The sequence below is a fragment of the Electrona antarctica genome, assembly GCF_951216825.1.
Source record: "Electrona antarctica genome assembly, chromosome: 8".
NCBI lineage: Eukaryota > Metazoa > Chordata > Actinopteri > Myctophiformes > Myctophidae > Electrona > Electrona antarctica.
The window spans coordinates 31287054-31302098 of record NC_136789.1 but is presented as its reverse complement, the minus strand read 5'-3'; the positions used below and the strand labels follow the sequence as shown (position 1 = coordinate 31302098).

Below are 15045 nucleotides of genomic sequence, written 5' to 3'. Positions count from 1 at the left end.
GTTCATAACGGTTCGCTATTTCGGTTCCAAAATGGTATAAATAACTTAAATAAGAGGTCAAAATATGTTTAACAAAAAACCTTTTATTCTTTTAAGCCTTTAATTTAAGACATACATAGACTAAAATCCTCTCCTTTATTTAACAGTTGAGCCGCAACATCAAGGATCTATAGGATGAAAAGGGAAGAAATATAATAAATAATTATAGTGCGTGACTGCGTGCGTCTGTAGGAACCGATAGGGTGAACCGAAATGTAATTATTGTAATGGGTACCCGGCGGTACCCAAGCATGTTCGGTTCGGTACATGCTTGATCCCGAGGTTCGGGACCCACCCCTACTTGTAGGTGAGTCATGTATTGGACATACTGTTATGTATACTTAAGCAATATTACACGAGAGGGTGTGGTTTAACGTGATTATTGCCATGACAGTGATGCGGTCAGGAACGAGACGTAGTCGAGTTCCGCAAGCATCACTGAAGTGGCAATAATCACGTTAAATCACACCCGCGAGTGTAATATTGCAATTATACAACAGTTACCCTTAAAACTAAGAAAATCGCTGAAAAAACACATTTCTTTAATGACAGATGTAGTCACTACGACCACAAATGTCCCAAGAAACTAGCTAGCCTAGCCACCGAGTTTGCTGCACTCTGGGGAAAACAGAGCAGCTGAATTCTTTGTTTTGATTAGGTGTGGAGTGGTGCTCGTTAATTTGAACCACAAGGCTGTTTCAACCAATCAGATTGCTTCCTCGAAACGACCTGTTGTATAATTTGACTTGCATACTGGGGTTGCGTACTTTGTATTATGGCGCTCTCTGCGAGGTGTATATTTGTTATGTCTCAATATTTGCCATTGACAATGAACAGAGAAATTACGTCAGAATTCCGCTAAATATGACGTAAATTAAACATGAAAACATTAAAACGCCTTTGACATTGAAGGGAAAATTAACGTCATATTTACGTAAACGAGCAAATCAGCTAACCAATCACAGGCAACAGGCATTCTGATTGGCCAGTATGAGATGATGCATGATGATGTACGATGATAAGAGTGCCCCTCACTTCACATGGGTGTGATTTTTATATTTGGAGATATTTAAAAAAAAAATGCCTCTCAGCCTATCACAATGGTCAGAGGTTAGAACTAACTGTGATGTCACCACCAACATAAAAGACAGACTGCAGAAGGCTGCATAAAATAACTACGTGAGGCACATTTATGAGATCTAGCAGTGTAAAAAGAAAAGGTGTTCTCTGGAGCGGGTTTTAGAATGGCGTACACTTTTTAAGTACATACTTTTGAATTACATTTTTAAGTTAAAGACACTTTAAAAGTTGTACGTCGATTTAAAAAGATCTGTAAGCCGATACCGACGATGGCAACATCGAGCCCCTGTATCGTGATCGGCGACGAGGACCAGGGCTACGACCTGGACCTGTTCTGCGTACCGAAGCACTACGCCTCTGACCTGGAGAGGGTGTACATCCCCCACGGACTCATCCTGGACAGGACGGAGAGGCTGGCCAGAGAGATCATGAAGGACATGGGCGGCCACCACGTCGTGGCCCTCTGCGTGCTGAAGGGGGGCTACAAGTTCTTTGCGGACCTGCTGGGCTACATGGAGGCGCTGAACGGCAACAGCGAGTCCTGCTCGGTGCCAATGACGGTGGAGTTCATCCGTCTGGTGAGCTACTGCGACGACCAGTCCACCGGCGAGATCAAGGTGATCCGGGGCGACGACCTGCCCGCGCTGACGGGAAAGCACGTCCTGATCGTGGAGGACATCGTGGACACGGGCAAGGCGATGAAGACGTTATTAGAGCTCCTCAAACTGCACAATCCCCAGATCGTCAAAGTGGCAAGTTTGCTGGTGAAGAGAACCCCCAGGAGTGTCGGGTACAGGCCAGACTTTGTCGGGTTTGAGGTCCCTGACAAATTTGTGGTGGGATACGGGCTGGACTACAACGAGTACTTCAGAGATCTAAAGCATATCTGCGTCATTAGTGAGACAGGACGAGAGAAGTACAAGTCATGAAGAGCTCTCCATGTACTTTGATTGTTGTATCATTTAGATTCTTCCATCGATACTTGGACTCGGCTATAGTGGATTTGAGTGTTTATATCAACCCATATGTTAATTATCAAGACCATTTAATGGAGCCAGTAGGCTACTGGAGCGGAGACGTTGTTGTTGTTGTTGATGTCAGCCTTGGAAAAGGCGGCTTGCATTGCAATTGACGACGTGTACGCCATCATTGCATTTAACTTACAACCGTTTGACTGCCTGCCGTAACTGGCTAGCCAAGCCGTCAGACCGCGGCCGTCAGAGTTTGGAAGCACTCGTTTTCAGTAAAGCAATGTCATGCTGCCTCCTGCATTTATGTGCAAATTCAAAACAGGTGGTACGCGGAGCAGTTGAGTGAAATCCAACGAGCACTTCCAAACTGCAACACTTCAAATTCCAATAGCCCAAATCTCGGCCACTCGCTCACTGAAATTGGTGACCTGCCAAAATATGTGACAATCTTGTGGACTTACATGGAAGTCTTTAAATACAGTTAGGTTGAACTCTGCTAATGAACAAACTGCAACAGTTTACATTAGGACGCTAACAGTATGTGATTGTCTACACGATTGTCACATGTTTCAGCAGGTCACCAGTTCCACCGTAACACCACCATGTTGGAGTGACCGAGTGTGAGTGGCCGAGACTTTGGGTGTTGGAATTTGGCTATAGAAAAATAATCACCTGTAAGTAAGTAAGTAAGTAAGTACATTTTATTTATATAGCACCTTTCAGAGAGGACTCACAAAGTGCTTTACATGATGTGCAATAAAATACAAGAAAAAGACAAGGCAGATACAAATTGCTGTACAATTCAAATAAAATGACAATACAAGCGTAATGAATCAATAAATATACGATGAAACAGGAAATTCAGGTTGAACCATCTACAAATGCTTGTGCAAAAAGGAACGTTTTAAGGCTGTTTTTAAAATGTCCACAAAGGGTGCAAATCTCAGGGCTAGTGGAAGAGCATTCCAGAGTTTGGCTGCTACAGCCTGAAAAGCTCTGTCACCTTTTGTCTTTAGTTTGGTGGAGGGTTGGGTCTAACAGACCCTGTTCTGCAGACCCGAGGGCTCTACTGGGCACATAACGTGGCACCAGGTCAATTAAGTAACCCGGGGCCTGACCATGCATGGACAGAAAGTAACTCATAACATTTCTACAGTGGATGTTTATGTAAACAAACACTTTGAGGATAGAAAGAGAATAATTCCAAGCTATTTGTACAACAGCGTTGTGAGTTTGACGTTGTTTAATACAATCAGATTGTTTATGTTTCTGTTTGGATGAATGGGCTGTCTATTGTACACCTTGTTAGCACCTTGCCATTACCTTATATGGTAAGATGGCCGCGGTCTGCATATGGCCCATAAGAGGAAGTGAATGGCAGTCGAATCAAGATGAAACATTGCCCAAAAATGGGGTCATACCGTATGACCCCATATTTGGGCAATGTGTCATCCTGATACGTCACATATCATCAAAGACAACCGGCGTCATAGAATGGCCACACGAAATCCAAGTCTTGTTTCATACGTTTTATATGTTTTGAAATATGTATATATATATAAATGTCATAATGGAAGTCAATGGCTGATGGCCGTATGTCAAAAGGTATAGAACAGGGGTATTCAATTGGCGGCTTGCGGGCCGCGGCCCCCCCCCCCCCCCCCCCTTGTGGCCCCTGGAAGAATATTGAAAAATAAATAATAGAGAGAAATGAGACAGACTCCATGCATTCACTTTATACTAAAGCACTGCAGAGGGCAGGTGTGTGCGGGTGCGTGTGCATACACGCAAATAGGTCTACATCTATTCTAAGGTAGCCATATATATATGGCTAGACATATACATATATTATCCTGCTCATTACTGTGCACAAATGTATTGGAAGTCTTCGTGCACAGGGGTCCTTGAGGGAGTTCCAGGGGGTCCCCACCTAGTTTGGAATCAAATGGACCCTTATGGGTCTGTAACTCTGAGAGTGTACAAATGGAACCATTGTGTACATTTGTCCACTCTCAGAGTTAAATTAACATTGATTTTACAATATAATGTGGGGGTCTCAGAGATATAAATGCCATTAAATGGGGGTCCGTAGACTAATGGATGTCAAACTGGGGGTCCTTGAAATTAAACGGATTGAGAATCACTGCTAGAGCCGTAATAATCTTGTCTTATGGGGGTCCCTGGGTCTTATGGGGGTCCCTGGGTCTTATGGGGGTCCCTGGCATATCTTTTCAAGTGGCGGTCCGCGGGCCAATAGAGGGTATGTGCGTGACATCATCACACCCGGAAGTTATGCGGGAACGTCTAGTGGCAAAAAACTACTTTATGGCCATGGCAGCCCATGCATACAAACAGATAACTCCTATTTGATTGCATTAAACGACGTTAGACGACATTAAACTGACTACATCAAACACACATTTTGTGTTTAATGGTCCCATAGTGTTGCCGTCCTCGCTCCGGCTGATTTGTTCCTGTGGGTGGGAAGCCTTTCAAAATAAAAGGTTTCACCTACAACACATTCTGTTACAGAAACATTTTCTCATTTTATTTCCTCATATGGAGATCTATTATGCCATCTAAAACTATGACGTCATTGCCTATCAGCCAATCACAATGTGAGGTTGCTGTCACAGCCGGTATAAAACAGAGCGGTCTTTACAGAACCCAGAGTGTATTCAAAGACATTCGGAGTGTTCTGCAGAATTCCCAACCAACCAACGACCAGCTTGCCAAGCCGACCTTGAAGCACTAAAGCACAAAGGCAGCCAGCAACTAACTGGGAATCCCAGCGCGTTTAAAATCTATAGGGTCTGTCCCTCAACTGTCCCAGCGAAGCACGTTATTGGGAGGCCAACCGGGTAGCTAAAAACAGATCAAAATGGCGAGCGCCATATACGATGTCTCCAGTCTGCTGAACAAAATGACCTCGACCGACAAGGACTTCAGGTACATGGCGACCAACGACCTGATGTCCGAGTTGCAGAAGGACACGGTCACGCTGGACGACGACGGCGAGAAGAAGGTGGTGAAGATGATTCTGAAACTGTTGGAGGACAACAACGGAGAGGTCCAGAACCTGGCTGTCAAGTGCCTGGGTCCTCTGGTGAGCAAGGTGAAGGAGTACCAGGTGGAGACCATCGTGGACACGCTGTGGACCAACATGTTGTCCGACAACGAGCAGCTCCGGGACATCTCGTCCTTCGGACTGAAGACCGTCATAGGGGAACTCTCGGCCGGTGTCTGCAAGAAGATAACCGCCAGGCTGACCAGTGCCATTGCCAAACAGGAAGACGTGTCTGTTCAGCAGAAGGCACTCGACATCATGGCCAACATGCTCCTCAGACAGGGAGGACTGTTGGTGAATTTCCACCCCTCCATCCTGAGCTGTCTGCTTCCCCAGCTCACCTCCCCTCGCCTGCCCGTCCAAAAGAGGGCGATCACGGCCCTCGGCCACCTCGCAGTGTCATGTGGGAAGTCGGTGTTCGTTGACCTAATTGAACACCTGCTGTCTGAGCTGGGACGCACACAGAACATAGCGACTACCAGAACATACATCCAGTGCATGGCTGCTATCAGCAGACAGGCTGGACACCGCATCGGCGAATATCTGGAGAAGATCATTCCATTGGTGGTGAAGTTTTGTAAAGCCAACGACGACGAACTGAGAGAGTACTGCATCCTGGCCTTCGAGTCCTTCGTCACAAAGTGCCCCAAGGAGGTATACCCCCACATTCCCACGGTGATCGAGCTGTGCCTGCTCTACCTGACCTACGATCCCAACTACAACTACGACGAAGATGAGGATGACAACGCCATGGACACGGAACAGAACGACGAAGCTTATCGAGGCAGCGACGAAGAGTACAGCGACGACGACGACGTCAGCTGGAAGGTGCGCCGTGCGGCGGCCAAGTGTCTGGATGGCGTCGTCTCGACCAGACACGAGATGCTGCATGACTTCTATCGCTCCGTCTCTCCGGCACTCATCTCCCGCTTCAAGGAGAGAGAGGAGAATGTGAAGGCGGACGTGTTCCATGCATACATCTCTCTGCTGACACAAACTGGAAAGGCTCAGAAGTGGATGGGAGATGCACCTCAGGGAGATACACCTCTGACCCTGTTACAGAGTCAGGTCCCCATGATAGTGAACGCTCTTCAGAAGCAGTTGAAGGAGAAAGGTGTCAAGACGAGAAGTTGTTGTTTCAACGTGTTGACTGAGCTGGTGAAGGTTCTGCCTGGAGCCGTGGTCCAACACATCCAAGTGTTAATACCCGGTATAGTCTTCAGTCTGAAAGATAAGCAGTCCAGCAGTTGTAACCTGAAGATGGACGCTTTGGCGTGTTTACACGGGATCCTGCGCTACGAGCCCGCCAGCGCCTTCCACCCGCACATCTCACACATCTGCAAAGAGCTCGTCCCACACGTGGTGGCCTGCGTGGGCGAACCCTATCATAAGATCCCCTCCGAAGCCCTGCTGGTCACACAGCAGCTGGTCATTGTGATCAGACCTCTTGACAGCCAATGTGGGGGCTCGGAGGGATTCGACCCCTCCCCCTACATTCAAAGCCTGTTCAGTTGTACAATTAAGCGCCTGCGAGCCGCTGACATTCACCAGGAAGTAAATGAACGAGCCATTACCTGTATGGGCCAGATCATCTGTAACCTAGGTGACCATTTTGCCACTGATCTGCCTGGAACACTGAACATCTTTCTGGAACGACTCAAGCAAGACATGACACGACTCACTACTGTCAAAGCATTGGAGCTGGTAGCAAGCTCTCCTCTGAACATCGACCTGCGTCCCATTCTTCGCGAAGCTTTTCCCATCCTTGCCTCATTCCTCCACAAGGAGAGAACTCTCAAACTCTCTACATTGCAAGCACTGGACATGCTGCTGAAGAAATGTGGCTCCTCGGTGATGCCAGCCATGATAGATGCAGTGTTGGCTGAACTTCCTCCTCTCATATCGGAGAATGACATGAACGTGTCTCAGAATGTGTTGATCTTCCTGTCCACGTTGGTCCAGACACACCCTTCCTCCCTGGCTAAGCTCAGCCGAGGAAACGGAAACATCCTCAACCAGCTTACATCACTGGTTCGTTCCCCACTGCTGCAAGGCGCAGCACTGGACGCCATGAAGGATTTCTACCGGGCTCTGGTGTGTTCGAACACAGCAGGTTTGGCTTTCAAGGACCTGATGAAGATGCTAACGGGACCGGTCTACCAGAACTCTGCTGCGCCGCTGGCTCACAAACAGGCCTACTCCACTATCGCTAAATGTGTGGCAGCGCTCACCAGAGCCTGTCCCCACGAATTGCCGGTTGTAGTGGGACAGTTCATAAAGGACGTGAAGAACAGCCGCTCCACAGAGCCTATCAGACTGTTAACATTGAGCTCATTGGGTGAAGTTGGACATCATATGGACCTCAGTGGCCACCCAGAAGTCAAGACTGTCATCATTGATGCTTTCTCCTCCCCCAGTGAAGAGGTGAAGTTAACAGCCTCCAATGCTTTGGGTTTGATCGCTGTCGGCAACCTGCCAGAGTATCTCCCCTTCATCCTTTCGGAGATCTCCTCTCAGCCTAAGAGACAGTATCTATTACTGCACTCTCTAAGGGGGACGATAGACTCCGCTTCGGTTCCACATCTGAAGCCCTATGTAGAGTCAGTGTCGTCCCTGCTGCTCAAATGCTGCGAGTGTCAGGACGAAAGAACCCGAGCGGTTGTTTCTCAATGTCTCGGGAAGTTAACTCTGATAGACCCTGAAGTTGTATTGCCGAAGCTGAAGGGCTATCTACTGTCCGGTTCGACTTCCACCAGGAGCTCAGTGCTTTATGCTGTCAAGTTCACCATATCTGATAAGCCTCAGCCAATAGATCATGTACTGAAGAACTGTATAGGCGACTTCCTGAAGACTCTAGAAGACCCAGACCCGAGTGTTCAACGCGTCGCCTTGCTAACATTAACCTCAGCAGCTCAAAATAAGCCCAGTCTGATTCGAGAGCTGCTGGATTCAGTTTTACCACATGTTTACAACGAAACTAAAGTCAGGAAAGAACTCATCAGAGAGATACAGGTTGGGCCATACAGACACTATGACGACAACGGTATGGATTTGAGGAAAGCAGCATTTGACTGCCTGGCCACCCTGTTGGAAAGCTGCCAGGACAAACTGGACATCTTCACCTTCCTCAACCATATAGAGGTTGGACTCAAAGACGTTAACAATGACATCAAGGGATTGACCTTTTCCATGCTGACTCGTCTCTCGTCTCTGTATCCGAGCACCGTCGCCCAGAGGCTGGACAAACTGGTGGAGCCTCTACAGGCAATCTGCACCACCAAGCAGAAGGAAGGCGCGACGAAGCAGGATGCCGACAAAGTGGATCAGCTGAAGCGTGGCGCGATGCAAACCGTTGTCGCTCTGCTCTCCATCCCAGAAGCAAAGAACCATCCGCTGATGTCACAGTTCCAGGCTCGGATTCAGTCCAATCGAGAGCTGGAGGCGATCTTTGACTCCGTCCAGAGGGAGAACTCGGCCAGCTCGTCCATGGACACCAGCTAAGGTGACGACTACATTACCCACGATGAAACGTTGGCACCGCAGAGCTGATGGAAAACCCCCCCCACATTTGTCGTAGTACCTAACAAGACGTGGTTCCCTGTAGATCTCTAGCACCGTGTTGATTACGACATATTGATGACAGATCTTGCCCTTAATACGGATCTTGATATGTATTATTAATTCCCAATGTGAGAAATATTCACACACAAAAAATAAAGACGGGAGCTAAGCGTGGCTTACATGTGGACCTTGGACTTCACCTGGATAGTCTACTGTATGATGCCATATTTAGGCAAGGTTTCAGCCCTATCGCACCGCCATTGACTTCCATAAAAATATATATATTCTAAAGCATATCTTTTGGGGGGGGGGAAAAACTCAAGACACTCGGACTCTCTTTCTCGGGTCGCCTCCTAAGAGCCACGCTGGAAATATTTATTCTGAGGCTTTGAAGCTCCTCCCAATTTCAAAACGGTCAATCTCTCCTTGCATTGTTCCGGTTTCTTTCTTTTTTTTGCCCTTCTTTTTTTCTTCTTTTTTCTCCACCAAGGGGCCAGTGAGGCTATTCAACGTTGAAGCACTGGGCCCTAGTGGTAGGAGGAGGGACTACAGGCGGACCCGTGGATTCATGACCGGGAAACCCCGTGCAGCTGGGCTTTAACATTGAGCGCTCGGTTGCACTTCCGCATTTGACCACCAAAATTCGATGGTCAAATGCGGAAGTAGACGTTCTGAGACGGTACTTCCGGCAGTCTTCCGGGTGCTTCAAAACGCCACTGAGCAACTTCCACTGACATGAATAGCTGGGGGGCGGAGCTTCGCGCCAGTTCAGTCTCTATCCTTTTATATACTCTATGGTCTCCTCCAGGCCCAAAAAGCCGGTATATGTCGAGATGTTTGTGTGTCCGTGTTGAATTAATCTCGGGCACCGTTGGACCAATGGGGCGTGGCACTTTGCACGCACACCAGCAGCGTCAGGAAGGACCGCCTCCTCTCCAAGATGGTTTGGCCAGTCCAGCGTTGTGCGTCTGTGTGTAACCCATAGACTAGTAATGATTTGATTGGCTGAGCACGGAATGTGATGTATGATGATAAAAGCGCCTCTCACTTCACATGAGTGTGATTTTTTTTTTAATATGGAGTGCTGTGAGGAAGTTTTTCAAGAAAGTGTACAGTATTTGTTAAAATGTTGTTTGTATGTGGACAACGCCCGCCAGTTCATTGAGTATGCCTGGTTTGCCTGGTGGGTGGTGATCCACCTGAACTGAAGCCTCACCCACAACTGTTGTATGATAAAGGGGGCGGGGTTAGGCGAGTGGATGATTATTGTGATGTCACTATAGCACAGTTTCTTTTCATTGGCACGTTTGACTGTCAAGGTTTCAGCCTCCAGGAAGAAACCCTAAATACAAAGGGAACACATCATTGCACATAACAACCACACCAAGGGGTCTAATGAAGTAGCCTGGCTAATAAGCCAGATTCAAATCACACTGTCGTGTGGTATTTGAGTCTGGAGATGCTCAGCATCTCTGCTGTGTATGGATCTTGTTTCCCGGGGGCGGCTTCAAACATTTTCTCTTTGACGCAATTGGTTAGAGCTACTATCAGTCAAAGGTCTCAAGCATTGAACGTCACTGTACCAAAGCCCGCCCATATTGCATACCGTGTCCCGATTGGCCACACCAGTTCTCTGGTGTAGGAAATGGGCGTACAATTGAGCCTCTCCAGAGCGTAATCCGCCGGCAGGCAATTTTATTTGCCAACGGCTGATTCGGTCTGGCTTATTAGCCAGGCTACTAATGAAGTACTGTCACCTCATAAACGCATGAAATGCTGGAAAAGATACAAAAATCACGGCACTCCATCTTTAAATCAGCCTAGCGCTATACGGAATGGACGCCTTCAACTCTTGAACCACAGGACTCCATCTTTAAATCAGCCTAGCGCTATACGGAATGGACGCCTTCAACTCTTGAACCACAGGACTCCATCTTTAAATCAGCCTAGCGCTATACGGAATGGACGCCTTCAACTCTTGAACCACAGGACTCCATCTTTAAATCAGCCTAGCGCTATACGGAATGGACGCCTTCAACTCTTGAACCACAGGACTCCATCTTTAAATCAGCCTAGCGCTATACGGAATGGACGCCTTCAACTCTTGAACCACAGGACTCCATCTTTAAATCAGCCTAGCGCTATACGGAATGGACGCCTTCAACTCTTGAACCACAGGACTCCATCTTTAAATCAGCCTAGCGCTATACGGAATGGACGCCTTCAACTCTTGAACCACAGGACTCCATCTTTAAATCAGCCTAGCGCTATACGGAATGGACGCCTTCAACTCTTGAACCACAGGACTCCATCTTTAAATCAGCCTAGCGCTATACGGAATGGACGCCTTCAACTCTTGAACCACAGGACTCCATCTTTAAATCAGCCTAGCGCTATACGGAATGGACGCCTTCAACTCTTGAACCACAGGACTCCATCTTTAAATCAGCCTAGCGCTATACGGAATGGACGCCTTCAACTCTTGAACCACAGGACTCCATCTTTAAATCAGCCTAGCGCTATACGGAATGGACGCCTTCAACTCTTGAACCACAGGACTTACTTTTTAGACTTTTTTAGTTCATCCAGATTCTTTATAGAGCGGGGCCTGTAACGTCATGTGGCAGCCAAGTCTATGGACGTTTTTGCGGAACAATTGATTCCGTACAAGCTTTCAGGCCAATTCAATGCCAAAATACATTTACCGTGTCGTAGTGGGTGCCACAGTAAACTATGACATGGCTGCCAAGTCTATGGACTTTTTACAGAACTTTGATGACATGTGTGACTTTTGATGGGACTGCCCAAAGTAATTATAAACAAGGTCACCTACGGCATTTTTCGCTATCAAGCAATTTCAGACGTCGGATTCGTGGCACTATAGGAGGCAAACTGCAGTCGCGGAATACTTTGGAGTAGGGTTGTCCCGATCGGATCAATCGAGGCAAAAAAGCCCCCAAAAAAATCTTAAAAAGAAATATAGAGCCTAGTAAATACAAATCTAACTAGAACTACACTCTGTTGAGTGCCTACTTGCTTGTTGCACACAATGTGCACAAGCAGAGCGCGCAAGTGCTGTAGACCGCTACAAACTTTCAAATCTTAGCCTCACATATTGAATTATTAGATTTAGCTATTTGCTACGTACCTTGCTTCTGGAGGAAAAAAAGTAGTATTTTTAAGTATGGTAAAATCTTCTATAAGTTTGTTCGACGTCACACTGGAACACGTCATCGTTACGTCACCGTCAACTATACCCTGGCATTGGTACATATATTTATCACGTCATATGCTCATATGTCCATATATGTGTACATGTCTATATGTATATATATGTAGTTTTCTGAGTGGTTGGTGGTATAATGTGATCGGCTGGGTGGTTTGATGCGTATGTACTTGACACTGAAACGTATCATCATTACGTCACCATCTTCAACCAATTATACCCTGGCATTGGTACATAATCTTCATCACGATTCACGGAAAACATACCTGCACGGTCAGCTTCCGTATGTCCGTATGACATCATATCACGTGCATTCTAAGGGACATTGGTACATATCTTCATCACGTCATGGGACATATGCTTCGTAGCATGACAAAAACACACCTGCACGGTCAGCTTGGGGCCAGCATATGACGTCATAACATGTGCTGGCCCCAAACACGCCCATCGTAGCACCTGGCCGAAAACATGACTTGCGCGCTCTGCTTGCGCAAGTAACTAGTAATTGGATTATTTAATATTGCAGAGGAGTAAAAGGACCTACAATATTTTCCTCAGAGATGTAGTGGTGTAGAAGTAAAAGTATTGGAAATATCTCAAAAATTTACTCAAGTACACTATGCTTTCCACCACTGGTCTCTCTCTCTCTCTCTCTCTCTCTCTCTCTCTCTCTCTTTCTTTCTTTCTCTCTCTCTCTCTCTCTCTCTCTCTCTCTCTCTCTCTCTTTCTTTCTTTCTCTCTCTCTCTCTCTCTCTCTCTCTCTCTCTCTCTCTCTCTCTCTCTCGAACAAAATTAAGCACAACCTGCCTGAATGTTTTTCTTTATTCTTCATCCATGTGTATTACAGAATTCTGCAAAAGTCTAGACGATCTAGACCAGGGGTTCTCAACGTTTTTGGCCGGGGACCCCCGAAAATGCTTTGGCAACGTCTCGGGACCCCCGCCCCGCCCCCTCCCGACCCCCAATATAAATTGACTGCTACAATAACCTTAAACCATTTTGGGCGGGAACCCCTTTTGGTGTTTTAAGCATTGTTATAATTTAGCTATTTAAAAATAGCAGATCTACAAGTTCATAGCGCGCCACCGAGTGGCGCGCTACGAGCTTGTAGGTCTGCTATTTTTGGAAAATAATTTGGGGACCCCCTAAAATAATTTGGCGACCCCCCAAGGGGTCGCGACCCACGGGTTGAGAACCCCTGATCTAGACAATGCATAACTGTTTTACATTATTAGTTCATTAAATAATTCACAAAATGCATATGTACAAAAACAACTTACATTGTACATTATATAGGTTATTGATCATGTGTTAATGGACTTTATTGTTTCTAGATGAGCCACAGCAATAAGCTGACTTAGGCTGCTAAATCAAACTGAAAGGTGACATGAATGGTGTTGGGTTGCTGGCCTTAATACATGTCTATTTCACCAGCAAGTCAAAGTACTTTGCTGTTAATGACAAAAGAGGTATTTTTCCTTCAAGTTGTACTGCTTAAAAGGTGTAAAATGCAGACTTGTAAAGAAAAAAAGGGTTCCAAGGCACTCCGTCTTTGGTGAATAAAAATGTATATGGTTTTATTGATGAGCAAGGCAAATAAAAAAAAATCCTACGTGTTTCGACCAAGGGGCCAGTGAGGCTCTCCAACGTTGAAGCACTGGGCCCTAGTGGTAAGAGGAGGGACTGCAGGCGGACCCGTGGAAGTATGACGAGGAAACCCCGTGCAGCTGGGCTTTAACGTTGAGCGCGTTTGCACTTCCGCATTTTGGGCAAATCCCAAATCGAAAAAAGGCGGAAGTAGAAGGCTCTTTCCGGGTGCTTCAAAACGCCACTGAGCAACTTCCACTGACATGAATAGCGGGGGGGGGGGGGGGAGCTTCGTGCCAGTTCAGTCTCTATCCTTCTTTATACTCTATGGTTTCGACCGATAACGGTGTAAAGTCTGCATTTTTACACCTTTGGGAATTAGGCAGTAGGACAACTTGAAGGAAAAATAGCTTTTTTTGTCTATAGTCCTACCTGTATCACCAAAGTGCACCCATCTATATAAGAGCTAGGGGTGTGACGATGTAGTAACTGCATTGAAAAATCAATTTGAATTTCAAGAATCGAAGTATATCGAAATGAAAACGGCAACATTGACTATATGTATCGTATTGTTTTGCAGTGCAAATAATCGGTATCGAATCAAATCGAATGCTATGCGAAAGAAATCGATTGTATCAATACTAAATTTTTGTGCATGGTATTTATAGGAAAGAGAAAGAAAAAGAGGGATTTACATTAAAATAATGTCAATGTATTTTAAATAGTTACTGTATCGATTTCAAATCATTGGATCGTATCGTATCGCGTCGCCATAATGAACCGATATCGTCCATGTATCGTATCGTCAACCATGTATCGTATCGTCAACCATGTATCGTATCGTCAACCATGTATTGACGATATCACATCGTCAACCATGTATCGCATCGTCAACCATGTACCGCGTCCATGTATCGTATCGCTGTTACAATGTATCGTTACACCCCTAATAAGAGCCACTGTCGGACTCCTGCAGCTCTTCTGTTGCTCTATTTCTATACGTCGCTGTTATCGTCCTCAAAATGTTTCATCTTTATGATGACATTTGCATACGTGTGCAATAACTCGCCATTAAAGTCACGCCAAACCATCCACTGAGCATTCTTTTGTCTAATAAGACGTCTAATATGCGTCTAAAGGGCCGTCTAGAAATGCGATTAAAAAACGGCTAAAAATGAAAGTTTTTTAGACGTCTAAATGTCTATATATAGACGCTTAAACAACCGCTAATCAACGTCAACGTAAAGAAAGTCTAATATCCGTCTATTGCTCAGCGGGCATCTAAATGGGAAACAATCACACATGATGTTAAAAAAAGAGAATTATGGGGAAATCACTCCTTCACAGAATATGTTCAATACGGTCACACAGATACAAATGGAATGTCACGACGTTGCAGTGCAGGTGATTCACTGCTGCTCTCGATAGTGCTGGTTGTGCATGTTCACAGAACTGTCCTTTTCCTTAAAACCCATTTAGGACTGAGACCAGATTCTACACAAATGTCTTATAAC

At 46.1% G+C, this 15045-nt stretch overlaps 2 protein-coding genes across 2 annotated transcripts; both read left to right on the top strand.

The window, feature by feature from the left end:
• Positions 1 to 1388: 1388 nt before the first annotated feature.
• On the top strand, positions 1389 to 2048 carry LOC306928705 (hypoxanthine-guanine phosphoribosyltransferase-like; the record flags this gene model as incomplete). The annotated part of the gene is made up of 1 exon (XM_079508975.1): positions 1389 to 2048. One exon carries the CDS (start codon positions 1389 to 1391, stop codon positions 2046 to 2048), a length of 660 nt encoding a protein of 219 aa, XP_079365101.1.
• Positions 2049 to 4971: 2923 nt separating this feature from the next.
• On the top strand, positions 4972 to 8658 carry LOC306928704 (cullin-associated NEDD8-dissociated protein 1-like; the record flags this gene model as incomplete). Its single annotated transcript, XM_079508974.1, has 1 exon — positions 4972 to 8658. One exon carries the CDS (start codon positions 4972 to 4974, stop codon positions 8656 to 8658), a length of 3687 nt encoding a protein of 1228 aa, XP_079365100.1.
• Between the last annotated feature and the right edge of the window lie 6387 nt (positions 8659 to 15045).